This window comes from Hoplias malabaricus, chromosome 2 (genome assembly GCF_029633855.1).
Source record: "Hoplias malabaricus isolate fHopMal1 chromosome 2, fHopMal1.hap1, whole genome shotgun sequence".
Taxonomy (NCBI): Eukaryota; Metazoa; Chordata; class Actinopteri; order Characiformes; family Erythrinidae; genus Hoplias; species Hoplias malabaricus.
In genome coordinates, this window is record NC_089801.1 from 76,779,551 (window position 1) to 76,807,539 (window position 27,989).

A 27,989-nucleotide genomic window follows, 5' to 3' on the forward strand; every position below is an offset into this window, starting at 1 on the left:
GTTGAAGAAAATGTAAGCCACCTCTTTTAATATCAGGTGGTTAGTGTTGTCGTGCTGGTGTACAGTATGAGATACAACATTTGTATAATCCATTTACAGAACCTAGTCTAGTTTATTAGTCAAAACTGCCATTAAGTCCAAGATATTGATTTTCAGTGGGCATTTCCGAAGATTAAACCTAAGACAATCCACTGTCTTTTTAGCAGAAAAATAAATAAATAAATAAATAAATAAACAAATAAAAGGAAAACAGGTGAACGGTTTAAAAAAAAAAAGTCCACAGGAGTTTGTGTCCACCTTTCCCCTGTGAGATGACAACTCAAAGCTATGGGTGTGAAAGGATGTAGCCCTTACTGAGAAAAGGAAATAGACACAAAAGAAGACAATCTACAAATCAAAGAAAGAAGCTGCTGGTGTTCTCAGGACTTTGACAGAGTTCAGCCCTCAACATCACTGAAAGGGTTTAGGGGTTGTTGGATTGTGAGAAGCAGATGTGAAAAAGTAGCCTTGCAGGTTTCTTTGGGGAATTTAAAGAAGGTGTCTTGAGAAATGTGGAAGCAGTAATAAGGGGAAAGGTGGACACAGTAAATATTTAATAATGAGGTGTATATTTAGTATATTGTCAATATTTTTGTGTCATTTTCCATGTATCTTTTAATAGTTTAATTATGTTGAGTCTCCTGTTTAATGTTTGGTTGAATCTAGGTTTTATTATGATTTCTTTCTTGACTCTGGAAAATGAAAACTATGTATTAATTAACTGTTGTTTATGGATTTTATATAAGGAAGCTAGAGCTCAAAATTGGTAGGGGTTTTTAATAAACCCAGTAGCTATTATGTGTTGGGCAGGGACTACAGTGAATGGTCAGGAATTCCAGTAAGATTGAAAACATATGAGTTAAAACTAGACTTTTGAGCTGTTAGTGATATATGGGCTGGACGTATTCTGGTGGGAACACCCCCACTCTTCCCCGGCAGCGTCCCCTCCAGCACTGAGCGTCCGAGCAGTCCAGCAGGTCAATAACATCCCCCCGCAGGAAGCGTAGTTGGCTGGAATGATGAGGGGTGAAGTCAAAGAGAGCGTGGGCATGGCGGGGTCGCTGAAAAAAAAATGACACAGGAAAACTATTAGGCTGTGTTCCAGGTTGGTATGAGGTTTACTGGAAGTGGCTATGTCTTTTTAATACAAAGGAAAACACCATAAAGAGTGATTTTCAATCTAGCCTGTATTATTTAAAGAAATGATATAAACACAAGCTGAACATTTTCAATGTTTCTTTAAGTCTATATATATATATAATTATGGCTGTTAAAGTCCTATTTCTGTATTCTATCTGTGATTATAACACTTTAATGTCCCATACCCTAGGTTATAAATACATAAAGATATTGTAAGTTTAGTCTTAATGCTGCGCTTTCTGGAAAAGTTTAGTCCCACAAACTACAATCTTAAAAAATAATAATAAAAAAAAGCCTACACCTTTTTTTCTGAGTCGCTTTAGAGCTATTTCATTCCAAAGATACCAGTTTTTAATTTGAAATGTAGAACTTGGATATAATTATGCAATTTCCACAGATTAAACATTTTTATTTTGTTTGAACAAAAGGATCATTCAAAGTGATGTATATATATATTTCACTGAAAATTGCCCAGAAACTGTTAATGGTGACGCATTCACATTTTCAAATCAGTTACAGTGATATCCTTCTGATTATGTTCTGACTGTGAAAATACACTTAAATGGCAGCGGATACATATGTATTTACACAAGTAATGATTACTTAATGTGTAACGAGAGTTATTGTAATGGTAAAGTGATTGTAATTAGATTGTTCATTACAATGTAATAAGAGTCCTATAAAGCAAAAAGTTATACAAAGCCATTATATGTTAAAAATTCAAATTCAAAATTGTGTTTGTATGTGAGAATGTGTGTGTGTGTGTGTGTGTGTGTGTGTGTGTGTGTGTGTTGTCTTACAGCTAACAATCTCTCAGGCTCTCGCAGGAAGACGGTCCTCTCTTTGGCGATGCTGTTGATTCTGTAGAAGTCCACCAGCTGATTGAGCGAGCTGAAGACTTCATCCCATATAAAGTACTGCCCTAATCCGTCCTTCAGTACCTTGAAGTGTTGCACGTGGTCCCCATAACTACAGAAAACGTGGGCGCAGGTGGGGGAAGGGAAGAGAGGAAGGTGACTATGAGATCATTTACCAGAAAGATAGCGAAAAGTACTTGGCAGTTTGATTTCATCTGTATTTTATCTGGAGACAGCTTATTGTTTTGTCTACTCAGTGTGAAAAAATGATCAAAGCTTTGGCTCAGTCTTCAGCTGCCAGCTTGACTCATAGCAATGTGGCCTCGAGTACTATGGACTCTCTCTCTCTCACACACACACACACACACACACACACACCCACACACTTAATGACTTTGATACAATTAGGTGGATCTGGGCTGGAAAGCTGTAAATCAAAGTACAAAAAGAATGGAGTTGGAATGTGATGTGTGGAGAACTGAACTTGAATTCTATAGTAAGGGAGTACTCCCCTGGATAAATTTGACCCTATGTCATGATATCACACGCACACATACGCACGCACTGTGACACATGTACACACCCTTTTCCAGCGGGTTCACTTTCATCACCTGCCAGCCACACCCCGCCACACCTGACAAACAGCTTTCTCTCAATAACACACACGCACAGTGCTTTAGGGCACATTCTGCCTGTGCAGACAGAAAGAGGAACTGCCATAGAAGGAATGTGTTCTTGTGTAAGAGAGAGAGAGAGACAGATAGAGAAAGAGAAAGAGAGAAAGAAAGCCAATCTTGTTGATACAATCTCGTTTTCTCACATTAAGCATTTATCTTTATTATTATTATTATTATTATGAATGGGGGTGGACAGAGTGTGTGAGCTCTCTACTCCTACTTTTACTTTTCAGAAATCCTTATACTTCTGATACTGTTCACAGTACATTTACATGGTGAGTAAATGGGGATTCCAGAGAAATGTATTTGTACCTGTACCTGTCCTTAAATGTAGAATTACATTTTCTCTACCACTTCTTATGGTATTTCTCTGGCTTTTGTCCAAGCTTCTAAAGCCCCACCACCCCACAAACTAGTATAAAAACCAGTATAATATAATGAGTATACAAATACATAGAACACAAAATGTTAAAAGTAAGATTGAATCATCATTTAAAGTCATTTTATGTTCACTTTAGTGGTGTAAATAGGTTTGTTTGTTTTTAATCACACCATCTTTTAAAAACATTTTTTATAAACATGTTAACATATACAACTGCTGTTGTCTACGTGCTACAGGTTGTTATGATGAGTGAATAAACTAATCAGACCTATGGCCGAACAGTTCTACTTGGAAACGTCAGTGTTCTAAACAGGCGGATTCTGAGAGCCAGGGTTTCATATGTCATACACCTATTGAACCAATTCCATCAACTTGTGAAGTGGGGCTTTCAAGCTTCAGGCCAGCAGCAGAAGGGTTAATGGCAATGGAGATGTAATAATTCATATTGGTATCAAGGTGAAAATGCACATGTTACTAAAAGAGCATTCCCCAGTGATATGTGAATATCTGGCAACATGGCGTGAATAATTAGCTAAAAAAATTAACTATAAACCTACAACATAACCCTTAACTTTACCCTAACTCTAAACATAAGGGAAAATGTAACTGTAAAGTCAGGAAGGTTAGAAAAGCAGGGCTTTGAGTTTGTGTAATGCTATTGCTAACAAAAAACTGCACTGTTTTTGTAGCTCTACTTCATGTACATAACTGAGGCTTTGAGTGTATTTAGTGAAATAGCTCCACCAGTGGATGGGAGCTCACTTAGTGAATACAATAACTACAAATCAAGATGAAGCAAAGAGTCCTGAGCCTGGTCTGTTTATGTTTTAAAGTTGATACCAGGTTTTACTAAACACATATGCATAGGTCTGCAGGTACTGTTGAATCATTATGGGATTGTTCTTGGACATATCTTGTAAACATGATGTTTTGATGAACAGAGAGGAGTTTTTAGGGGTTTAATTAATGACTATATAATGCCGTCCACTTTAACTTTTAGAGTCATTCTGTATAAGATCATCTGCCAAGTGTCATGTGTGTTAATGTAACAGTGGAAATGGTGAACTAAAAATGTACCAGTACAGACTCACAGTTTTCTCCTTCTGGCAGCATTGTAGTAGTTTTACACTGTAACAGATGTTACAGTGGGCAGATGCTATGCTCAGTTAGACTACAATTATGTGAGGGTTCACAGTGACTCAGGCTCATAATAGTCTCAAACTCCAGATGTTTCAACTCCTTTGGGCTTCATTGTCTAGGTTCCAGCAGTAAATTTGTCAGCGACAACACTGTCTGAGTCCGTCACTACGACTCAGCAAAAATAGTTCCAGTCATATGTCTGACTCAAACTCTTCACCCGTCCCCCAACAATTCACAACTTCCTGTTACAGCGAGGGCAGTGAGTTTACTGGGAGTTTAGGTTATTTCTTTGAACCCACGTTCCAAAAACACACGTTGGTAGGTGGATTGGTGACTCAAATGTGTCCATAGGTGTGAGTGACTGTGTGTTGCCCTGTGAAGGACTGGCGCCCCCTCCAGGCTGTGTTCCTGCATTGCGCCCAATGATTCCAGGTAGGCTCTGGACCCGCCGTGACCCTGAACTGGATAAGCGCTGAATATTTTCAGCATAGTGTAGTGCATTATTTAAAAGAGTTCATCACATTAAATACAAAAAATGAAACATGAAATATTAAAAGTTCTGTACAATTTTACAATATGTATTACTATGTAGACTTATTTCCTGGTCACATATCATTTGATCAGGGTTGCCAAATCCTTGAATACAACCTGATATCATTTTGAACTGAATCATGTGCTTAAACTTTTGGAGTTAAAGAATTAATGTTTTGTTTTCCTCAGTGAATACACTGACACTTTAATACTGACACCTAGTGGCCGTCATGTCTTAATGATTCCATATTAAACCTGTTTTAACATGTAGAGGACCCACTCTATGGAACATAAACAGGGACTACAATGCAACCTGTAGTTTAATCTAAAAATAATGTGAAAATAATACATTTTCACTACATTTCTATATATATATATATGGTTTGGCAGTAATAGGAAAAGACTGTCCCTTTATGGAGCTAGGCTAAGGGAGGTTAATTTGGGTGAAACAGGCTGAAAGAACTCATTCAAAAGGATGAAAGTGAATAGTGTTTGCCTCCATTCTTTCCAGGGTGAATTCCACTTAATTAAGCTTAGTTTGAAGCATTCATGTCATTCATCCTATTTGTTATTAATACTTAAATCAACAACCATGACCAAGCATGATCATCAGTCAGGTGATTCATGAGCCAATTCTGACCTTCCCACTGATGCCAGTCTCATGAATCACCTGACTGATGATCATGCTAGAGAGAGAGAGAGAGAGAGAGAGAGAGAGAGAGAGTTGTCCGCCTTCCTTTTTAAATGTGAAGCCCATGCAGGTTGCCAGGTTGAGGAAGAACCGAATGTACACAAACAACTTTGGATCATAATACTTAAAAAGAATGTGCCATATTCAAGCCACTGCTATTTTAACACTGCGAATTAACAAGCGTTAAATTTCCATTCCAACTGTTCCACCTTAAAAGACTCAGAGCTTCTGAATGTAAACAAACCAGAGAGAACTTCAGTTGCCCACAGTTGTAGACGTTCCCTTAAATAAGGCGACTATGTGAGGCTGAAGACAGCGTTTGGAACACAATGCTTATTCTTCACACACAATCCACCTTTACACCTTAATACACCTTAACTTCACACGTACGCCTCTGTTCCTTTCTAGTTTTCCTGAAATTACTTGCTGTTACTTGTTCGGGAGAAATTATAGCCAAGTCAACATCCCTCAACATCCTGCTGGGTCTTGCAGGGCTGTAAGCGGTCTCCATCCTTTAAATACAGCACCAGTATTCCCAGGAACATGTTGTGTGGGCCAGACCTGAGCTCAATGTCGACATCTGGCCCATATAACGGGGACCTGTGGGCCCAGACTCACACTGAGTCAATGCAGTCATTCCAGGCCAAATGTGGCCCATAAGAGAACAGCAGATGTACCACATTTTGGCCAAATATTTTTTTCTAATCTTGGTTTCTTCTTGTTTGTTTGTGGTCACCTAGATTTTTTTTAGAAGAACACGGAAGTTTTAAATCCAGTAGAAGTTCCTTTAAATAAGAATGAGCCTCTGTTTACCCCAAGCATGTGTGCCCAGGAATGAGGAGGGAGGAGCAAGGTGCAGCTCTGGATTTTAGCCATTTTTGCTCTGTCTCTTTCTTCTCCATTCTCATTTTTTCCATTTTTACTCAGTGCTGTAATATCCACCGTGCTCTTTGTGTTGGTTTTATTCCATTTCAATTAACACATATCTTTCTGCTCTAACATTAACACAAATCCAGCGCTGTGATTGAACAGATTCAGATGAGAAGGTGGGGGTCAACTCTGAAGTCTCTTCTCTCTACATACAAAGCAGCACAAGTTCAGAAGGAGCCATGTTTGCAGACTAAGGCAGACCACAAAAAGACTGAGTGGTCTTGTTTTACAGTCTGTGGGTTGGTGGACTCCAGATCCCAAAGTAAATGTGCAGAAGCACTTAATCAGTTGTTCATTTATTACTTGTCCCCTTTAATTGCAGGGAAGGGATTGTGTACATTTGATATTTGGCACTCTGTTCTGCATGAGAAATCCTACCATACTCCAATATACATTTGTCTGCAGCAGTTTTTCGGTTCTCTAACCCTGTAATGAGCGGAAGTTCCATGGATGCCCCAGAGAATCCCTGCAGTAATCTTTATTATTATACACATGCAAATTAGCTTTCTTTCTCTCTCTCTCTCTCTCTCTCTCTCTCTCTCTCTCTCTCTCTCTCTCTCTCTTTCTACCCCTAGCTCTACCTCTCCCTGTGTCTGAGTCATTGATAAGCGCCTGACTTATTAGTGCCAACTCATACTGCCAAACTCGCACAGCAGACAATAGTCAGACAACGTTGAGTCAACACTGCTCAGAGCAGACCCATTGATCTGACTTTAATGAATGCTGCTGGTGTAAGGTCTCTTTTCATCACTGTTGATCCTACTTGAACAATCTTTGACCCAAGTAACGAACCAGGAGATTACAGTTGAAATGACTAGGAAAAGGAAGACTATTTTGAGATTAGGTGGCAACAGTGTTCATTTTGGCAGCTGATTTTGATTTAGACTTTTGACTAAAATGTGTATTAGTTTTAGTTTAATCTGTTTATGATTGGTGGGCGGCACGGTGGTGCAGCAGGTAGGTGTCACAGTCACACAGCTCCAGGGACCTGGAGGTTGTGGGTTCAAGTCCGGATCTAGGTGACTGTCTGTGAGTGTGTTCTCCCTGTGTCTGCGTGGGTTTCCTCCGGGTGCTCCGGTTTCCTCCCACAGTGCAAAAACAGACGTTGGTAGGTGGATTGTCCACTTAAATGTGTCCGTAGGTGTGAGTGAATGTGTGAGTGTGTGTCGCCCTGTGAAGGACTGGTGCCCCCTCCAGGGTGTGTTCCCACCTTGCGCCCAATGATTCCGGGAAGACTCTGAACTGGATAAGGGTTACAGACAATGAATGAATTATGATTAGTTTTAGTCGACAAAAAAACTAAATACATTTAAGTGTAACTTTAGTCCATTAAATAAAATTTAATGCCTAATTTATTTTTCATGTATTTTTGAGGGTTTTACTATTTTTTAAGAATGATTTATTACTAAGTTTCATAAACAATATCTTAAATATCGTTACACCTGAAAATTAGGAATTTGGCCACTCCTTTGTTCAAATACATGGTGCATTTATTGCCGGACCGCCACCAGAGTTATTTTCCCTTACTGACTGACTCCTAAGCTTGAAACACACATGTGTGATTAGGAACGTTATTTCACCTTCTGCTGTTAATTCAGCCATATTTCACATAGCACTTTTCCACCAGCAAGGAACCGGAATGTTTCCAGTTCATGGACTAACTTTGGAACCGTTCAGTGTGTTTCCACCAGCATAAACTGGTTCGCGAACCACAAAAACTTGTTCCCAGCTGGAACCAAAAAAGATTCATGGTTCTCCAGCGCAAACCATGGCTGATTAATAGGAAACAAGACAGGAACACGCTCTTTTTGAAGAGGTTTAAACACTCCTTGAGCCGATGAATGTGCAACAAGGAAAACTGAATTGTGAGAACTGAAGCGGGAAGTCGTGTTCAGTCCAAAAGATGAAAAAACAACAAAAACAACACACAAAAACACGATGAGTAAACAGCGCCTAACTTTATCACCCACACCGTTGTGGATTTCAAAGATTCCGTTAGAGACAGGGCTTTGTGACATCACCAGCTCCATTTCACAGGGGAGTTGTGCTAGTGGAAAAGTGCTAACCTAAAAGCGACTCGAGTCGTGTCGAGACGATTCCAATCAGCGGAACAACACCAAGAGAGAGAACTGTTCTTTCAGTGTCTGTGTGGGTATCCTCTGGGTGCTCCAGTTTCCTTTCACAGTCCAAAAAAAGACTTCGGTATATGGATTGGCAGTGTGAAATTGTCCACAGGTGTGTGAGAGTGTGAGAGTCACATTGTTGCGCTTGCTTCTTTCAGGTACTCCAATGAACATGACGAAGTGTTTACAGAAAAAGAATGAATTAATGAAAGGGATATAAAGACTTGTGCTGTTTGACTCTGTTGACTAGACATGGAATAAATAATGCATGGGCTCTGACATTTGCGCAGTAGTGAAGCTCATGTTTTCCCAATGTTCAAAAAGCCCTGCAAGTCCCTGTCTGGATTTGGCATAGCTGTGGGTTTTTGTCTTTATTTCGTGTCTTTCCCTTGTGCTACATGTTTGTTATTCCTCCAGTTTTGTCCTGGGTTATTGCATCATGTTTTTTTTAGTATTCACTCAGCGAGTGCACAGATGATTTGTTTGTTCACTGGGATAGTTTTCAGAATGTGTTATGAAGCCATGAGGCTTCAGCGATGCTCCATTAGTTCAATATTTCATGGAGTGCTGCATTTATAAAACACAGTATCATGAAAAAGATTTCATGTAGCAGTAATTTTGTTATGACAGTGACTTGTGAATTAATGTGTTGCTTCCATAAAACATTCTCAGTTTCTCTCCAGAATAGTGAGCAAACATACACATGGCGTCAAAATAGGTTCTGAAGTACCGTAACCAATACATGTCATTTTGTAATTGAGAAAACTCTCGTTGATATTCAGAGTTGTATAAACAGGTTCGTAAACATAATATTTCTGAATATAATCCTCTATTTTGAGTTGAATATACTTGAAGAATACGTCTTCGTTTTCATGCCACCTTTTCTCAGTTGGGCTCAGTCTCGCTTTCGCCTCCAGAAGTTTCTCGCTTTTGACTTTTGACGGGGCTCGGGATCTAGACAGTCATTGGCTGCTTAAGTTAAGCCCCGCTCACCCATCTGATTTAGCACACCCTGTTACATCAGCGAGAGTGTGGCAATCTTACACTGACTGGAAAAAGACCGACCGACAAACACTGATAAGCCATATCAAATATTTTTAACAATGATGTATTTTAGTAATGCACAGTTCCTCATAGAGGCTTAGAGTCATTTGGCAATCAGGGTCAGGGTGTGCAGAATCTGCTGGGTGGGCGGGGCTTATCTTTAGCAGCCAATGACTATCTACATCCCGACATCGTCAAAAGTCAAAAGCGAGAAGCTTGGAGGCGACAGCGAGACTGAGAGAAGCACAACTGAGAAAAGGTGGAATGCAAAAATGGATTCCTCCATGAAATATTCTGTTTACAAACGTGTTTTTATAACTCTCAACATCAATGACTCAATTATAAAATGACATTTATAGGTTAAGGCTTCCGGTTTTCGGTTCTCAGAACTTTAGAACGTATTTTGACGCCATACACACACACACACGTGATTAGGGGCAGCAAAAAACACACCTGGAGCAATGGGCAGCCACCTCTGTGCCCAGGGAGCAGTAGGGGACTTGTAGAATTAGCTGAAGCTGTTGTAAATTTTAAGGTGGAATGGAAATTCTAATAAATAGGCAACATCTTACGGCTACTTAGCTCCTGTACCCTCGAGTCTGTACAGTCCTCACCAGATGTGTGAATAAAATGTATATGTGCAATTATTTGTCATTGTACAATTTACAGTGAATTGTTATTCATTCATTCATTCTTTCATTCGTTCATTTAAAGAAAAGCTATCTTTAATTTGGGGCGTTTTACTCCTGGGGCTCCCCCTAGTGTAATTTATATTTACAGCACTGTATTGAAAATAATAGAAGGGAGTGGATTAGCGACTCAGAAGTGTTCTGTAGGTGTGAATCTGTGAGTGTGTGTCGCCCTAAGAAGGACTGGCACCCTGTCCAGTGTATGTTCCCGCCTTGTGCCCAAAGATTCCAGGTAGGCTCTGGACTGCATAAGGGTTAAAGACAATGAATGAATGTTGTATAGCGTGTGATCCCTAGTCATTTAATATGTGGCAGCCATGTTCTGTCATCCTTAAAATCGGCAAAATTCAATTGAAAAATTGTGAGCTGCCCATCCTGTCTCTACTGTTATGGCTTCAAAACCCGAGTTGTGTGTCTTAATCTTTACCTACACAAAGCTGGAGTTGCTTAAGCTTCATTACACTCCTGCAACTTCATTAAGACTCATTACAGTAATAATCCCAATGATTCCCAAACCATGCCATTCATTACAAACGATGAGATAACCTCAGCTAAGGGACTTGGTTATGTAACTGAAGGTCATATTCCGTACTCACAGCATCCCAGCCAAGGAGCTTAAAATATTGCAGCATTTATGAAAATTGAAAGAGTGTGTGAGCATGTGGGCGTGTGTGTGACGTGCTGTAATTTAATGTGTGAACTGTTGATTCATTTCTGCACTTAAATTTGTTCCAGAACTAATCGCTGGATCATACAGAGCATTTAATGTCTGATATAACACCTCTCTCTCTCTCTCTCTCTCTCTCTCTCTCTCTCTCTCTCTCTCTCTCTCTCTCTTTCATTTATAATTAATGCCATGATAATTAAAACAGATATTAGATCTGAGCTGTGAAAATGTGTCTCTGTGCAAGTAAAAGTGTCCTTAACACAGTCAATCTTTGAAGTGTTTTGTTTTCCTGAGTACAAAGTAAGTAATAAGTCACAATTACACGTTTTTATTTATGATAAACATTGTTGGGTGTAGGCTTTTTCTGTACAAGGAATATCACTGCTATATCTCTGTATACTGTGTGTTTTCCATTATTCATACACTTTTAAACTTTTCAGGAGATAAAAGACATACATAATACATTAAATGCTTATAAAGGAATAATGTTATAAATATAAAATATAATCCTCAAAAATTCATTCATTCATTCATTATCTGTAACCCTTATCCAGTTCAGGGTCACGGTGGGTCCAGAGCCTACCTGGAATCATTGGGCGCAAGGCGGGAATACACCCTGGAGGGGGCGCCAGTCCTTCACAGGGCAACACACACACACTCACACAGTCACTCACACAGTCACTCACACCTACGGACACTTTTGAGTCGCCAATCCACCTACCAACGTGTGTTTTTTGGACAGGGCCTATTGTTTACCCTCCTCCAAAAGTTACATAGTGCAGTTTCTGCAGTGCTGAGCCTGGAGTAGCAGTGACAGAGGCTCTATTCTCCCTGCTCCAGGTCAGTGGAGCAACACAAGGATTTTAAAGTTGTAATTTGTAGGTAAAAATATCACACATTGTTGCTTTAAGTGTAATGTTTATGTATATCTTGCTTTAAAAATCAACTGATTTTCACCCTGTTTTTCAGCAGTCAGGATCTGCCAGGACCACCACAGAGCAGGCTTGATGCGAGTGGTTGGTTAATTCTTAGCACTGCAGGGACACTGATTTATTGGTGGTGTGTTAGTGTGTGTTGCAGTGGTGAAGGTGGATCAGACACAGCAGTGGCTGCTGGAGGTGTGGACGGTGAGGGGACACAGTGTTAACTAAGCAACAAACTATATATATGCTTACATTTCTAACAATTTATGACATTTGAATGAATTTAAGACTTACTGAATGGCCATTTAAGCTGGAGTTAACAATAAAAGAAAAACGTAATTTGAAGAGTTTCTATTGGTCCATTCATCATCAGATGTTCTGAAACGGTAAAGGGCTGATGGCACTGTCAGATGATTGTGATACAACAGAGGTATTACACGGTTAAACTGCCTTCACTATGTTTTTTTTTTAAAGCTTGGTGAATTATGCAAGAGAATAAGAATCACTCCAACGCGTTTGCCCTCACTGCTGCAGAGACAGAGGAGAGGCAGCTCGAGGTCATCAGCGAGAAAAGAGGATGAGCAATCATGTGTTCCTCAAGAGGACTGAGAGAGAGAGAGAGAGCACAGGAGAGAAAAAAGAACAACAGAGAAAACTAGAGAGTAAGGATGGAGAGAAAAAGCAAAGGGGAAAAAACTGAAAGTGAGAGTAGGAAAATCAAGGGAGAAAAATAGAGAAAAATGTGAGAGAGAAGAGAGAATGACAAGATAGAACGATAGAGTGAAAGAGCAAGTGAGAGAGATAAAGAGAATGAGAGAGTGAAAAAGCATGAAAGAGAGAGAGAGAGAAGAAAACAGAGTGAAAGAGCAAGGGAGTGAGAGAAAGAGAGGGAATAGAATGAGAGTGAAAGAGCAAGAGAGAGAAGAAAACAGAGTGAAAGAGCAAGAAAGAGAAAGAAGAATATGAGAGAGTGAAAGAGCAAGAGAGGGAAAGAGAAACAGAGAAAGAGTGAGGAGAGATGTGATGATATCTGGTGAGCCGTGCTGGAGTAATGTCTCTCTGTTATTTATATCTTCACAGCGACAGAAAATTCAATGTAAAATATTCAACGTAAAGTATAATAGATGCGCTGTGTTGTTCATATCCAAAGTATTTTTAGTAAACGCCATTCTAAATGTTTTAAAAGCTGAACGCAGAACTGCTGAGTGAGAGAAATGTGGAGGCGAAAGCACAGATACATGTATAAAGTAATAATAATAAAATTATAAAAAAATACAACCCACTCTGCCACACAATATTAGCTCTGTGCTGCATAATAAGCTGCTATACCTAAGGCCAGTGCAGATATTTCAGTGTGTGTGTGTGTGTGTGTGTTTATTGTCCAAAGCAAAGAGAAAAACAAGTTTTTTTACAAAAAAACAATAGAATAAAATAAATAATGTAAATAGTGTCAAAAAACAATAAATAAACAACAGAAGCATCCGCCACTATATTTTTTAGAATTCTTCTGTTATTATTATTCATTCTGAGGTTTTCTGAGGAAAAACATGGGCAAGAAAATGAAAAGAACAGTGCTTGCTCCTCCCTCAACATCCACGGCTAATGTGTCTCAGAGCAAGGCTTCTACCCCCAAATGCTCCCTGGACGCTGAGGAGTGAAACTGCAGGGACATTATGTGTGTTGAGGGGAACCTAGGGAACCATCGACCTGTGGGGCAAGTGGAGGTAGAGGCTAGAGCTAATTACCTACATTTTTCTATGAATAATAAATAAAGGCCTGTTCCCCTAAACACACCACTGGACAGCTCAACGTGCTTGGATGAGAACACACTGCAGTTACACTACAAACATGTAGCACCTTGTGTAGTTCACAATGTAGGGGTGTGGTGATGTTAGATTTAGATTTAAAGTGAATTATTTAGGGAAATAAGAAAATAATATTGTTTATTTGCGATTCCAGGAAAGAAACAAACATAAAGCAGACATCCAGCACAAACGTGCCATCTGTAAAATCTCCAAGATACAGCAGAGATCACATTTGTTTTGTTACGACATGGTTTTGGAATGTGCTGGAAAGTACATCTTCAGAATCTGCCTCAAAGGCTGCAGAGCATGAGAATATTCTGCAGCTTCCTCTGTGGCAGTTACATTATCCTCCATTTTTGTAGCACTTCCAAGAAATTATGAAACAGGAGTCTAAGGTGGGTGGCATGGTGGTGTCGCAGTCGCCCAGATCCAGGGACCTGTCGCAATCGCAAAGTCGCTAATGCACTGTTTAAACAAGATGTAGGTACGATTGCAAAAGTGTGTGCATATGTCAGTTTGAGCAAGATGCACTTATGGTTTACTACTACATTTACTATTTTAACAGTAGTAATTCATTCATTGTCTACAAGCAATTCATGGTCATGGTGGGTTCGATACCTACCCAGAGTCACTGGGTACACTCTTGAGCCGCTAATCCACCTACCATCGTGTGTTTTTCGACCATGGGTGGATACCGGAGCACCCGGAGGAAACCCACACAGACACAGGGAGAACACACCAACTCCTCACAGACAGTCACCCAGAGGAAACCAACGCAGGCACAGGGAGAACACACTACACTCCTCACAGACAGTCACCCGGAGGAAACCCACACAGACACAGGGAGAACACACCACACTCCTCACAGACAGTCACCCGGAGGAAACCCACGCAGACACAGGGAGAACACACCACACTCCTCACAGACAGTCACCCGGAGGAAACCCACGCAGACACAGGGAGAACACACCACACTCCTCACAGACAGTCACCCGGAGGAAACCCACGCAGACACAGGGAGAACACACCACACTCCTCACAGACAGTCACCTGGAGGAAACCCACGCAGACACAGGGAGAACACACCACACTCCTCACAGACAGTCACCCGGAGGAAACCCATGCAGACATTGGTAGAACACACCACACTCCTCACAGACAGTCACCCGGAGGAAACCCACACAGACACAGGGAGAAAACACCACACTCCTCACAGACAGTCACCCGGAGGAAACCCACGCAGACACAGGGAGAACACACCACACTCCTCACAGACAGTCACCCGGAGGAAACCCACGCAGACACAGGGAGAACACACCACACTCCTCACAGACAGTCACCCGGAGGAAACCCACACAGACACAGGGAGAAAACACCACACTCCTCACAGACAATCACCTGGAGGAAACCCACGCAGACACAGGGAGAACACACCACACTCCTCACAGACACTCACCCGGAGGAAACCCACGCAGACACAGAGAGAACACACCACACTCCTCACAGACAGTCACCCGGAGGAAACCCACACAGACACAGGGAGAACACACCACACTCCTCACAGACAGTCACCCGGAGGAAAACCACGCAGACACAGGTAGAACACACCACACTCCACACAGACACTCACCCGGAGGAAACCCACGCAGACACAGAGAGAACACACCACACTCCTCACAGACAGTCACCCGGAGGAAACCCACGCAGACACAGGGAGAACACACCACACTCCTCACAGACAGTCACCCAGAGCAGGACTCGAACCCACAACCTCCAGGACCCTAAAGCTGTGCGACTGTGATACTACCTGCTGCGCCACCGTGCCGCGGAGTAGTAATAATACTCAGTTTTAGAATTTTGAAAGTAGTTAAGAATTAATAGTACAATGTAATGTACATAATACAGTGTTTATACCATACACTGAACTGGAAGAGTTTCCACAGAGAAATCAGAACTGTTTAAACAGGTTCCAGATAGCACAGAGTGGATGATTACATCACAGCAGCTTCAAAGCCTCAGGCTGAAAACACACACACACACACACACACACTCCACTCCAATTAGAGCATGTATTAACACAACAGCAGATATAGAGTCAGACAAGCACATGCACACACACACACACACACACACACATATATATATATATATATATACACATGCACAAATACACACGCATTTACTGTACATATTCACAAACGCATATATTCACACACATTAGAATACAAACACAAACATAAGCTCACTCACACACTCCAATTTTGGAGGACTTCCGTACACATCTGTATTACTGTCATCGAAACCTAAACAGGAGGGCGGGAAACCACCCCTTCTCCATCTGACCTCATCCTTGATTCCATGGCAGTGCTATAAAGGCGGATTACACTCTGCTTCTATAGGAGGGGCCCAGGAGCAACCCCCCCCCCCCCACACACACACACACACACACAAATCTTACCTAGTGTTCCTCTAACTCCAGAAACCGAATGACAGTCGTCCTAATCATGTTTGCTCTCCCAAAAACTTAAATGTGCCCTGTCTTATCTGATGGAGGATATTATAAGCCAAAAAAGTCATTAATAGCATATGCTAATAGGCATTATCCTCGGTGTGCTTAAAGAACCCCAGAAGTTAACTGTGAAAAATAAGTGTTATTAAAACCCCATCCAGACTGGATTAGTTTTTCAGGAAGTCTGTAATCAAAATTTCACTTGCCTCCTCTGTGATAGAACTCAGAATGGCAATGAAAAAACTGATGATGTCAGTGTTTCTAATTCCTGAAATATATCGTGTTGTCACGTGATCATAAGCGAGGTGATGAAAATGTGCTTATGTGAGTGTAAATGTAACAGTATATACCTGCAGCTGCCATTATTATTGCCCATTTTATCAGCCTGCGTGATCTCCCTTTTCTGATTTTAGTTTTTCCTTCTGTTAACAGTGGCTCGGGTGAAATCTGGAGACTTTTAACAACTACAACAATAACAGGTTCAGAATCCCTTCCAGTTTCTTATTATTTACCTGCTCTGAATATATATTTTTGGGAGTGTCTATGGAAACGCATGTTCAGAGGCTAAATACGGTACGCAGCAGCACCCAAACTCCTATTTTATCCAACGAAAGACTGGGATCTGCATCCAGACAGGATTAAAACAAGATGACTGCTGAGTTCAGTGAAAAACATTAGGTAATGCAGCCTGTAATCTTTCCAGTGAATGTTGGGGAAAAACACAGACATGGTAGATTCAGGTGGAAATAAAATTACAGAGGAATATAATTACCCGAGGACCACATGGAAATTTGTCCATGATAAAGCTTAAGTGCCTAATCACTGGGATGCGAGTCTCTGATAGAACATTTACTTTTAATGGAGCTGGACTGGTATGGAGCCAGGCCAAAGCAGAAAAGGACCACTCAGGATCTGTCATGGTATGGGGGTGGACACATAGCTTCCATTATGAATGTAGCAACAGAATTGTCTATAGATAGTAGTTTAGACATTGTTTAATGCAGTTGTGTCTGAGGGATTGAAGGTGATTGGTTTTCAGCTTTGCTCTTTATTCTCATAGATACGTCCAGATTTCTCGAGTCTCTTGAATTTGGAATACAATTAATTAACAAAATTAATTCTTGCTATTGTTCTTCACAGATCATTGTTCTCAAGGTTATTCAAGTATGAATATTTGAAAAACGTTGAGCCTAGACCCACCAATGCTCATTAATGCCTTTCCTGGATCATTAGCAAAGATTTGAATGAGAATCACTGATAAAATAGGTCAGAAATATCTAGCATATCTACGTTTTTTTTATTACATTTTTTTCTTTAAAGGTCAGTGTTAATTTACAAATCACTGCTTTTTGTTTTGGCTGCAGTTCACATACGGTCTCAGCTTTTTTGGGAGGTTGTGTGTGTGTGTGTGTGTGTGTGTGTGTTCACCTGACAGACACTGAGAATTCTCCCGGTGTGCTCTCACTCTCTCTGATGAGAAATGCTCCACACTCCAGTGGTCTCAGCCGGCTCTCTGCAGTCTGCCGAGAAATTCCTCCCACAAACCACCTTCAGAACATGAGATCATTTGCCTCAACACCACTTCATCAGCTCATCTGCTCACTGGCAATTTATTCTGCACAGTGCTTTTACTCCAAAATCATAAATATTCAGAGAGTGTGTTTATTACAAAATTATAGATATTAAAATAAACTGTACCCAGTGCCATCTTTTAGCTAGGATTACCCTAATCACACACAATGCCAACAACCTGGAAGGGTGAGGACACGCATGCTTCCTTTGATACATTTGAAGTCAACTACTGCATCTTTTTGTACTGCTGCTAACACAACACAACAGGACAGCTCAGCGTGCGTGGAGGAGAAAACAGTGTCCAGATTTGCTATGTCAGATAACAGGCTAATAGATGGCAATGCTGGCATGGGGAGGGAAGGGAGTGCCATCCTACCCAGTAAGTGTAAGGTCAGTTGTGCTCTCTAGGACTCCTGACCTCAGATGGCCACAGCACTTTTGAGGATCTATCCAATTAATAATCTAATATGCTTACATCAAGGGTCTGCCTTAAACCTAGTGAGCTCTCTGCATGGACCACATTTCATATCATTATATGCACTGCTCAGATAAGAAAGTTAACTCAGTCCTTAAATATAAGATGTTTAAAATATGCTACCTACTGAGGTACTTTATTTTGACAAAAATTAAGGAGGCAATACTGCTCATTCCATTTCTGAGGCATCCCTGCAAGACTTCTATTTTGAGAAGCTCCATTTAAAAGGGGTAAGTGGCTATGAGCTGAGGAGAATAAACTCTGAGGTGATTGAGAGCTGAGGAGAATAAACTCTGAGGTGATTGAGAGCTGAGGGAGTAAACTCTGAGGTGATTGAGAGCTGAGGGAGTAAACTCTGAGGTGATTGAGAGCTGAGGGAGTAAACTCTGAGGTGATTGAGAGCTGAGGAGAATAAACTCTGAGGTGATTGAGAGCTGAGGGGAGTAAACTCTGAGGTGATTGAGAGCTGAGGGCAGTAAACTCTGAGGTGATTGAGAGCTGAGGGGAGTAAACTCTGAGGTGATTGAGAGCTGAGGGGAGTAAACTCTGAGGTGATTGAGAGCTGAGGGGAGTAAACTCTGAGGTGATTGAGAGCTGAGGGGAGTAAACTCTGAGGTGATTGAGAGCTGAGGGCAGTAAACTCTGAGGTGATTGAGAGCCGAGGGCAGTAAACTCTGAGGTGATTGAGAGCTGAGGGGAGTAAACTCTGAGGTGATTGAGAGCTGAGGGCAGTAAACTCTGAGGTGATTGAGAGCCGAGGGCAGTAAACTCTGAGGTGATTGAGAGCTGAGGGCAGTAAACTCTGAGGTGATTGAGAGCTGAGGGAGTAAACTCTGAGGTGATTGAGAGCTGAGGGAGTAAACTCTGAGGTGATTGAGAGCTGAGGGGAGTAAACTCTGAGGTGATTGAGAGCTGAGGGCAGTAAACTCTGAGGTGATTGAGAGCTGAGGGCAGTAAACTCTGAGGTGATTGAGAGCTGAGGAGAGTAAACTCTGAGGTGATTGAGAGCTGAGGGCAGTAAACTCTGAGGTGATTGAGAGCTGAGGGCAGTAAACTCTGAGGTGATTGAGAGCTGAGGGGAGTAAACTCTGAGGTGATTGAGAGCTGAGGGGAGTAAACTCTGAGGTGATTGAGAGCTGAGGGAGTAAACTCTGAGGTGATTGAGAGCTGAGGGCAGTAAACTCTGAGGTGATTGAGAGCTGAGGGCAGTAAACTCTGAGGTGATTGAGAGCTGAGGAGAGTAAACTCTGAGGTGATTGAGAGCTGAGGGCAGTAAACTCTGAGGTGATTGAGAGCTGAGGGCAGTAAACTCTGAGGTGATTGAGAGCTGAGGGGAGTAAACTCTGAGGTGATTGAGAGCTGAGGGGAGTAAACTCTGAGGTGATTGAGAGCTGAGGGAGTAAACTCTGAGGTGATTGAGAGCTGAGGGCAGTAAACTCTGAGGTGATTGAGAGCTGAGGGAGTAAACTCTGAGGTGATTGAGAGCTGAGGGAGTAAACTCTGAGGTGATTGAGAGCTGAGGGCAGTAAACTCTGAGGTGATTGAGAGCTGAGGGCAGTAAACTCTGAGGTGATTGAGAGCTGAGGAGAGTAAACTCTGAGGTGATTGAGAGCTGAGGGCAGTAAACTCTGAGGTGATTGAGAGCTGAGGGCAGTAAACTCTGAGGTGATTGAGAGATGAGGGCAGTAAACTCTGAGGTGATTGAGAGCTGAAGAGAGTAAACTCTGAGGTGATTGAGAGCTGAGGGCAGTAAACTCTGAGGTGATTGAGAGCTGAGGGCAGTAAACTCTGAGGTGATTGAGAGATGAGGGCAGTAAACTCTGAGGTGATTGAGAGCTGAGGGCAGTAAACTCTGAGGTGATTGAGAGCTGAGGGCAGTAAACTCTGAGGTGATTGAGAGCCGAGGGCAGTAAACTCTGAGGTGATTGAGAGCTGAGGGCAGTAAACTCTGAGGTGATTGAGAGCTGAGGGCAGTAAACTCTGAGGTGATTGAGAGATGAGGGCAGTAAACTCTGAGGTGATTGAGAGATGAGGGCAGTAAACTCTGAGGTGATTGAGAGCTGAGGGCAGTAAACTCTGAGGTGATTGAGAGCCGAGGGCAGTAAACTCTGAGGTGATTGAGAGCCGAGGGCAGTAAACTCTGAGGTGATTGAGAGCCGAGGGCAGTAAACTCTAAGGTGATTGAGAGCTGAGGGCAGTAAACTCTAAGGTGATTGAGAGCTGAGGGCAGTAAATTCTGAGGTGATTGAGAGCTGAGGGTAGTAAACTCTGAGGTGATTGAGAGCTGAGGGCAGTAAACTCTGAGGTGATTGAGAGCTGAGGGCAGTAAACTCTAAGGTGATTGAGAGCTGAGGGGAGTAAACTCTGAGGTGATTGAGAGCTGAGGGAGTAAACTCTGAGGTGATTGAGAGCTGAGGGGAGTAAACTCTGAGGTGATTGAGAGCTGAGGGCAGTAAACTCTGAGGTGATTGAGAGCTGAGGGGAGTAAACTCTGAGGTGATTGAGAGCTGAGGGGAGTAAACTCTGAGGTGATTGAGAGCTGAGGAGAGTAAACTCTGAGGTGATTGAGAGCTGAGGGCAGTAAACTCTGAGGTGATTGAGAGCTGAGGGCAGTAAACTCTGAGGTGATTGAGAGCTGAGGGAGTAAACTCTGAGGTGATTGAGAGCTGAGGGCAGTAAACTCTGAGGTGATTGAGAGCTGAGGGGAGTAAACTCTGAGGTGATTGAGAGCTGAGGGCAGTAAACTCTGAGGTGATTGAGAGCTGAGGGCAGTAAACTCTGAGGTGATTGAGAGCTGAGGGCAGTAAACTCTGAGGTGATTGAGAGCTGAGGAGAGTAAACTCTGAGGTGATTGAGAGCTGAGGGAGTAAACTCTGAGGTGATTGAGAGCTGAGGGAGTAAACTCTGAGGTGATTGAGAGCTGAGGGAGTAAACTCTGAGGTGATTGAGAGCTGAGGGCAGTAAACTCTGAGGTGATTGAGAGCTGAGGAGAGTAAACTCTGAGGTGATTGAGAGCTGAGGGGAGTAAACTCTGAGGTGATTGAGAGCTGAGGGCAGTAAACTCTGAGGTGATTGAGAGCTGAGGAGAGTAAACTCTGAGGTGATTGAGAGCTGAGGGAGTAAACTCTGAGGTGATTGAGAGCTGAGGAGAATAAACTCTGAGGTGATTGAGAGCTGAGGAGAATAAACTCTGAGGTGATTGAGAGCTGAGGGAGTAAACTCTGAGGTGATTGAGAGCTGAGGGAGTAAACTCTGAGGTGATTGAGAGCTGAGGGAGTAAACTCTGAGGTGATTGAGAGCTGAGGGCAGTAAACTCTGAGGTGATTGAGAGCTGAGGAGAATAAACTCTGAGGTGATTGAGAGCTGAGGGGAGTAAACTCTGAGGTGATTGAGAGCTGAGGGCAGTAAACTCTGAGGTGATTGAGAGCTGAGGGGAGTAAACTCTGAGGTGATTGAGAGCTGAGGGGAGTAAACTCTGAGGTGATTGAGAGCTGAGGGGAGTAAACTCTGAGGTGATTGAGAGCTGAGGGGAGTAAACTCTGAGGTGATTGAGAGCTGAGGGCAGTAAACTCTGAGGTGATTGAGAGCCGAGGGCAGTAAACTCTGAGGTGATTGAGAGCTGAGGGGAGTAAACTCTGAGGTGATTGAGAGCTGAGGGCAGTAAACTCTGAGGTGATTGAGAGCCGAGGGCAGTAAACTCTGAGGTGATTGAGAGCTGAGGGCAGTAAACTCTGAGGTGATTGAGAGCTGAGGGAGTAAACTCTGAGGTGATTGAGAGCTGAGGGAGTAAACTCTGAGGTGATTGAGAGCTGAGGGGAGTAAACTCTGAGGTGATTGAGAGCTGAGGGCAGTAAACTCTGAGGTGATTGAGAGCTGAGGGCAGTAAACTCTGAGGTGATTGAGAGCTGAGGGCAGTAAACTCTGAGGTGATTGAGAGCTGAGGAGAGTAAACTCTGAGGTGATTGAGAGCTGAGGGCAGTAAACTCTGAGGTGATTGAGAGCTGAGGGCAGTAAACTCTGAGGTGATTGAGAGCTGAGGGGAGTAAACTCTGAGGTGATTGAGAGCTGAGGGGAGTAAACTCTGAGGTGATTGAGAGCTGAGGGAGTAAACTCTGAGGTGATTGAGAGCTGAGGGCAGTAAACTCTGAGGTGATTGAGAGCTGAGGGAGTAAACTCTGAGGTGATTGAGAGATGAGGGCAGTAAACTCTGAGGTGATTGAGAGCTGAGGGCAGTAAACTCTGAGGTGATTGAGAGATGAGGGCAGTAAACTCTGAGGTGATTGAGAGCTGAAGAGAGTAAACTCTGAGGTGATTGAGAGCTGAGGGCAGTAAACTCTGAGGTGATTGAGAGCTGAGGGCAGTAAACTCTGAGGTGATTGAGAGATGAGGGCAGTAAACTCTGAGGTGATTGAGAGCTGAGGGCAGTAAACTCTGAGGTGATTGAGAGCTGAGGGCAGTAAACTCTGAGGTGATTGAGAGCCGAGGGCAGTAAACTCTGAGGTGATTGAGAGCTGAGGGCAGTAAACTCTGAGGTGATTGAGAGCTGAGGGCAGTAAACTCTGAGGTGATTGAGAGATGAGGGCAGTAAACTCTGAGGTGATTGAGAGATGAGGGCAGTAAACTCTGAGGTGATTGAGAGCTGAGGGCAGTAAACTCTGAGGTGATTGAGAGCCGAGGGCAGTAAACTCTGAGGTGATTGAGAGCCGAGGGCAGTAAACTCTGAGGTGATTGAGAGCCGAGGGCAGTAAACTCTAAGGTGATTGAGAGCTGAGGGCAGTAAACTCTAAGGTGATTGAGAGCTGAGGGTAGTAAACTCTGAGGTGATTGAGAGCTGAGGGCAGTAAACTCTGAGGTGATTGAGAGCTGAGGGCAGTAAACTCTAAGGTGATTGAGAGCTGAGGGGAGTAAACTCTGAGGTGATTGAGAGCTGAGGGAGTAAACTCTGAGGTGATTGAGAGCTGAGGGGAGTAAACTCTGAGGTGATTGAGAGCTGAGGGCAGTAAACTCTGAGGTGATTGAGAGCTGAGGGGAGTAAACTCTGAGGTGATTGAGAGCTGAGGGGAGTAAACTCTGAGGTGATTGAGAGCTGAGGAGAGTAAACTCTGAGGTGATTGAGAGCTGAGGGCAGTAAACTCTGAGGTGATTGAGAGCTGAGGGCAGTAAACTCTGAGGTGATTGAGAGCTGAGGGAGTAAACTCTGAGGTGATTGAGAGCTGAGGGCAGTAAACTCTGAGGTGATTGAGAGCTGAGGGGAGTAAACTCTGAGGTGATTGAGAGCTGAGGGCAGTAAACTCTGAGGTGATTGAGAGCTGAGGGCAGTAAACTCTGAGGTGATTGAGAGCTGAGGGCAGTAAACTCTGAGGTGATTGAGAGCTGAGGAGAGTAAACTCTGAGGTGATTGAGAGCTGAGGGAGTAAACTCTGAGGTGATTGAGAGCTGAGGGAGTAAACTCTGAGGTGATTGAGAGCTGAGGGAGTAAACTCTGAGGTGATTGAGAGCTGAGGGCAGTAAACTCTGAGGTGATTGAGAGCTGAGGAGAGTAAACTCTGAGGTGATTGAGAGCTGAGGGGAGTAAACTCTGAGGTGATTGAGAGCTGAGGGCAGTAAACTCTGAGGTGATTGAGAGCTGAGGAGAGTAAACTCTGAGGTGATTGAGAGCTGAGGGAGTAAACTCTGAGGTGATTGAGAGCTGAGGGAGTAAACTCTGAGGTGATTGAGAGCTGAGGGGAGTAAACTCTGAGGTGATTGAGAGCTGAGGGGAGTAAACTCTGAGGTGATTGAGAGCTGAGGGAGTAAACTCTGAGGTGATTGAGAGCTGAGGGAGTAAACTCTGAGGTGATTGAGAGCTGAGGAGAGTAAACTCTGAGGTGATTGAGAGCTGAGGGAGTAAACTCTGAGGTGATTGAGAGCTGAGGGAGTAAACTCTGAGGTGATTGAGAGCTGAGGGGAGTAAACTCTGAGGTGATTGAGAGCTGAGGGGAGTAAACTCTGAGGTGATTGAGAGCTGAGGGCAGTAAACTCTGAGGTGATTGAGAGCTGAGGGCAGTAAACTCTGAGGTGATTGAGAGCTGAGGAGAGTAAACTCTGAGGTGATTGAGAGCTGAGGGAGTAAACTCTGAGGTGATTGAGAGCTGAGGGAGTAAACTCTGAGGTGATTGAGAGCTGAGGGAGTAAACTCTGAGGTGATTGAGAGCTGAGGGCAGTAAACTCCGAGGTGATTGAGAGCTGAGGAGAGTAAACTCTGAGGTGATTGAGAGCTGAGGGGAGTAAACTCTGAGGTGATTGAGAGCTGAGGGCAGTAAACTCTGAGGTGATTGAGAGCTGAGGAGAGTAAACTCTGAGGTGATTGAGAGCTGAGGGAGTAAACTCTGAGGTGATTGAGAGCTGAGGGAGTAAACTCTGAGGTGATTGAGAGCTGAGGAGAATAAACTCTGAGGTGATTGAGAGCTGAGGGGAGTAAACTCTGAGGTGATTGAGAGCTGAGGGGAGTAAACTCTGAGGTGATTGAGAGCTGAGGGGAGTAAACTCTGAGGTGATTGAGAGCTGAGGGGAGTAAACTCTGAGGTGATTGAGAGCTGAGGGCAGTAAACTCTGAGGTGATTGAGAGCTGAGGGGAGCAAAATCTGAACTGATTGTGAGCTTAGGTGAGTAAACAATGAAGCAAAAGAGAGCTAAGGGGAGTAAACTCTGAGGTGACAGTGAACCAGTGGAATAACATCAATTCCCTAGACAATATTATACCAAACAAGTAAAAAGACATCAAGAAATACTTTATAAATTGATTGAAAAATAATTTTCCAAACAAAACCTTGTATGTCCAAAATGGTAACTTCTGGAGAAAGAAATATATAATTTCACTATTTAAAATAGTTATTTTTTTGAGCCATTTCTAATGGTCCATTTATCATTGAATTTTAACACAATGCAAATGATAAGAGTTTCCAAATAGGGTTTTCCATTTTCAGTAAATTACTAAATTGAAATACAAGGTCTTTGCAGAGTAGCATTATGTACTTTGTTACTGTTCACCACTGTATAAACCCAAGAAGTTACATACGAATACACACAGACATACACACGCTCACAGAAAACCACAAGTTCATTCACACTTATTCAGTTTGATACTTACGCATGAGGCCTTACATTGATATAGTTCTTGGGCACATAGCCCCTCCTCCCTGAGAGTTCAGCTGTATACCAGTTAGGATCATCGTCCATATTTGTCACCTGATATAACACAAGGATCAAAATTGCAATTATTTCTTATGCACTTTGTAGAACATTTCTACTTTAAAAATGTCAGTTGAATATAACATATTCTCTTTAGTTCCCGTTATGACTATGTAAGAGCATGGCAAATATGTTAAACATAAAAAATAAATGTTTTATTAACATAAACAAGAATACTATAGCAGTTTTCATAAAGTGAAGTCTGAAGTAAAATAGAATTTCAATTAATTTTTTTTAAATAAGTGTTATTTTTCAATTTAATTATACAATAAAATTTTATTTATTTGTTATTTTTGTATTTGAGGCTCCATGACAAAGTATATAGTATTTGTTTTATTAAATATAATATAGCTCTATAAATTAAACTGGTCAAAAGTAAATATAAATAAAAGGCATAAGAAACCACAGATGTAAAAAATACCAAATACAAAAGGAATAGAAGAGGGACAGAAGTCATTTATGTTCATAAGATACATTAAAAGCAAAGGGTATACAAATAGTTTGAAAACTTCGTACAACCTAGAATTCATAAACAGATTCTAGACAGATTTGACTGTGACACCCACAATTCCATATTTTTAACTGTACATTTCAATGTATTTCAATGTGCATTGTAAAATTTCTGCAAAACATTAAAATAATACATAGACAGAAGTATTTCAACTTCACAGCTGAATTATTGAACACCAGACTGAAATGTTTCATCTGTAGACTGTCATCTATATTAATCTACAAAGTAAAAATTTCAACTGTAAACTGCGATCTATTATTTATTGACTAAGATATTTCAAATATGCAGTGGAATATTTCATTGGACATTATTATCTAAATATTGTTATGAATCTAAAATCACTAATATTTCAGTTCAGTTCTAATGTAAACTTTTAATGGCACACTCATATTTCAACTAAACACTAAATATTTCCATTGTTCACTGGAATAATTCATCAGTTCAGTGAAGTATTTGTACACTGTACACAGAATATTTTATATTTATTATTGATAGGGTTTTAATCTAGAAAACAAATTATTATTTCCATCAAATAACCCTTGCCCTCTTTGCTACATTCACTTATCTAAATCATTAAACTAAAACACCTTGTTTTATAATTATAGATTATAATGATTTTAACTTACTATTTTTTTTTCATTGGTATAAGCACCATGTAAAGAGTTAATGTGTATTAAATAAGTGTAAAAAACAAATTTGCTTATTGCACATTTATCATATTTATTATGAGTACAATGTTCTGACACAGTTAAAGGAAAGATGAATAAAACCAACAATAGGAATCATCAAATGAGTGCCATCATCAGTACCTTAAAAAATGAGCAATATGTAAATTAAAATGGCCCAAAAATTGAAATCTGGGGGACACCACTCAATTTTTAAGAGGCTAGACTAAGTAGTGAATATATTTTAGACAGCAAAAATCTATCTATCTATCTATCTATCTATCTATCTATCTATCTATCTATCCTTTTGCCAAAGTCAGGAACCACACCGATTTTATAATATATAAATATATTTAAATTTCTACATTTCAAATCTCCTTTAATTTTCAAAAACACAAACACCCAAAAATAGTTCAAAATACTATACTGCCATATAAAGAAAATTTGAACCCTAGCAACCATCAGATAAACACCACTTAAAGCTTGCATTCTTGCTTCAGATCTGAACACATCCAGAGGAGTTTGTGTCTGTCCTTTCACCATGAAAATAAAACAGAACCCTATGGGTCTGAAAGAATGTGGAGCAGTCAAGATGTCCTTACTGAGTAAAAGAAATAGACACTAAAGTCAAATGAAACTGGAGCTCTGAGATTTAGAGCATGCTTTATTTATTTTTGTGGCGATGGGTTTAGATTTGTAACGGACATTGCTTGGGTTAAGAAAGACTGAAAGTATAAGGAACCTTGAAAGAATTAACTTAGATAAAGTGGAAATAAACCCCTGCAGATGACTATGGAAGGCTGATAGAATGCTTCTGGAAAAGGATGGAAAGGTTGGACACAGTAAATAATGAAAGTTTCTATATTATATTCAGGTATTAATGCTTTAATGCAGAATATATTTATTTAAAAAAACAACTCATGTGTAGTAGCTGTTTTGATAGGAAAATTAATTGAATGAAAGGGTGGTCTCTGACTTTTGCACAGTGCTGTATCAATCTATAACCAAGCTGTATATGCTCAAAGATTATAAGACATATGTCACACGCACACACACAGACACACACACACACACACACACACACACACACACTCACCTTCAGGATGTCGCCCTTCTGGAAACTTAGCTCATCACATTCTGTGGCTCTGAAGCTGTAGAGCGCCTCAGCCTCCATCAGATAGAAAACAGAGAGAAAAGAATGAGGGATTGAGTGCACACACACACAAACAGCCCAAAAATAAATAAATAAAGGACAAGAAAGAGGAAGGGAAAGGGGTGATGAAGCGATTGAGTAACAATTTGGTATGGGTGAAAGGTGAGAGAAGGAAAAAGAGGGATGACAGAGGATAAGGCTAGAAAAATTGTGTGTGTGTGTGAGAGAGAGAGAGA

General features: G+C 41.6%; 1 protein-coding gene across 1 annotated transcript; it reads right to left on the reverse strand.

The window, feature by feature from the left end:
- Positions 1-27,810, reverse strand: grapb (GRB2 related adaptor protein b). The gene is made up of 5 exons (XM_066661674.1): positions 27,697-27,810; positions 25,324-25,421; positions 17,576-17,695; positions 1,980-2,148; positions 1-1,100 (listed from the first exon to the last, which is right to left on the reverse strand). The coding sequence occupies exons 1-5, from the start codon at positions 27,772-27,774 to the stop codon at positions 921-923; spliced, it is 645 nt and encodes a 214-aa protein (XP_066517771.1). The 5' UTR covers positions 27,775-27,810; the 3' UTR covers positions 1-920.
- Positions 27,811-27,989: the final 179 nt, after the last annotated feature.

Bases quoted from the DNA above. Each gene is read 5' to 3' on its own strand.
- grapb (XM_066661674.1), bottom strand. From the start codon at position 27,774: ATGGAGGCTGAGGCGCTCTACAGCTTCAGAGCCACAGAATGTGATGAG. The intron at 17,696-25,323 runs GTAAGTATCAAA...CATGTTCTGAAG, and splicing joins ATCAATGTAAGGCCTCATGC to GTGGTTTGTGGGAGGAATTT. The intron at 2,149-17,575 runs GTGAACACACAC...CGTTTTCTGTAG, and splicing joins GAATTCTCAGTGTCTGTCAG to TTATGGGGACCACGTGCAAC.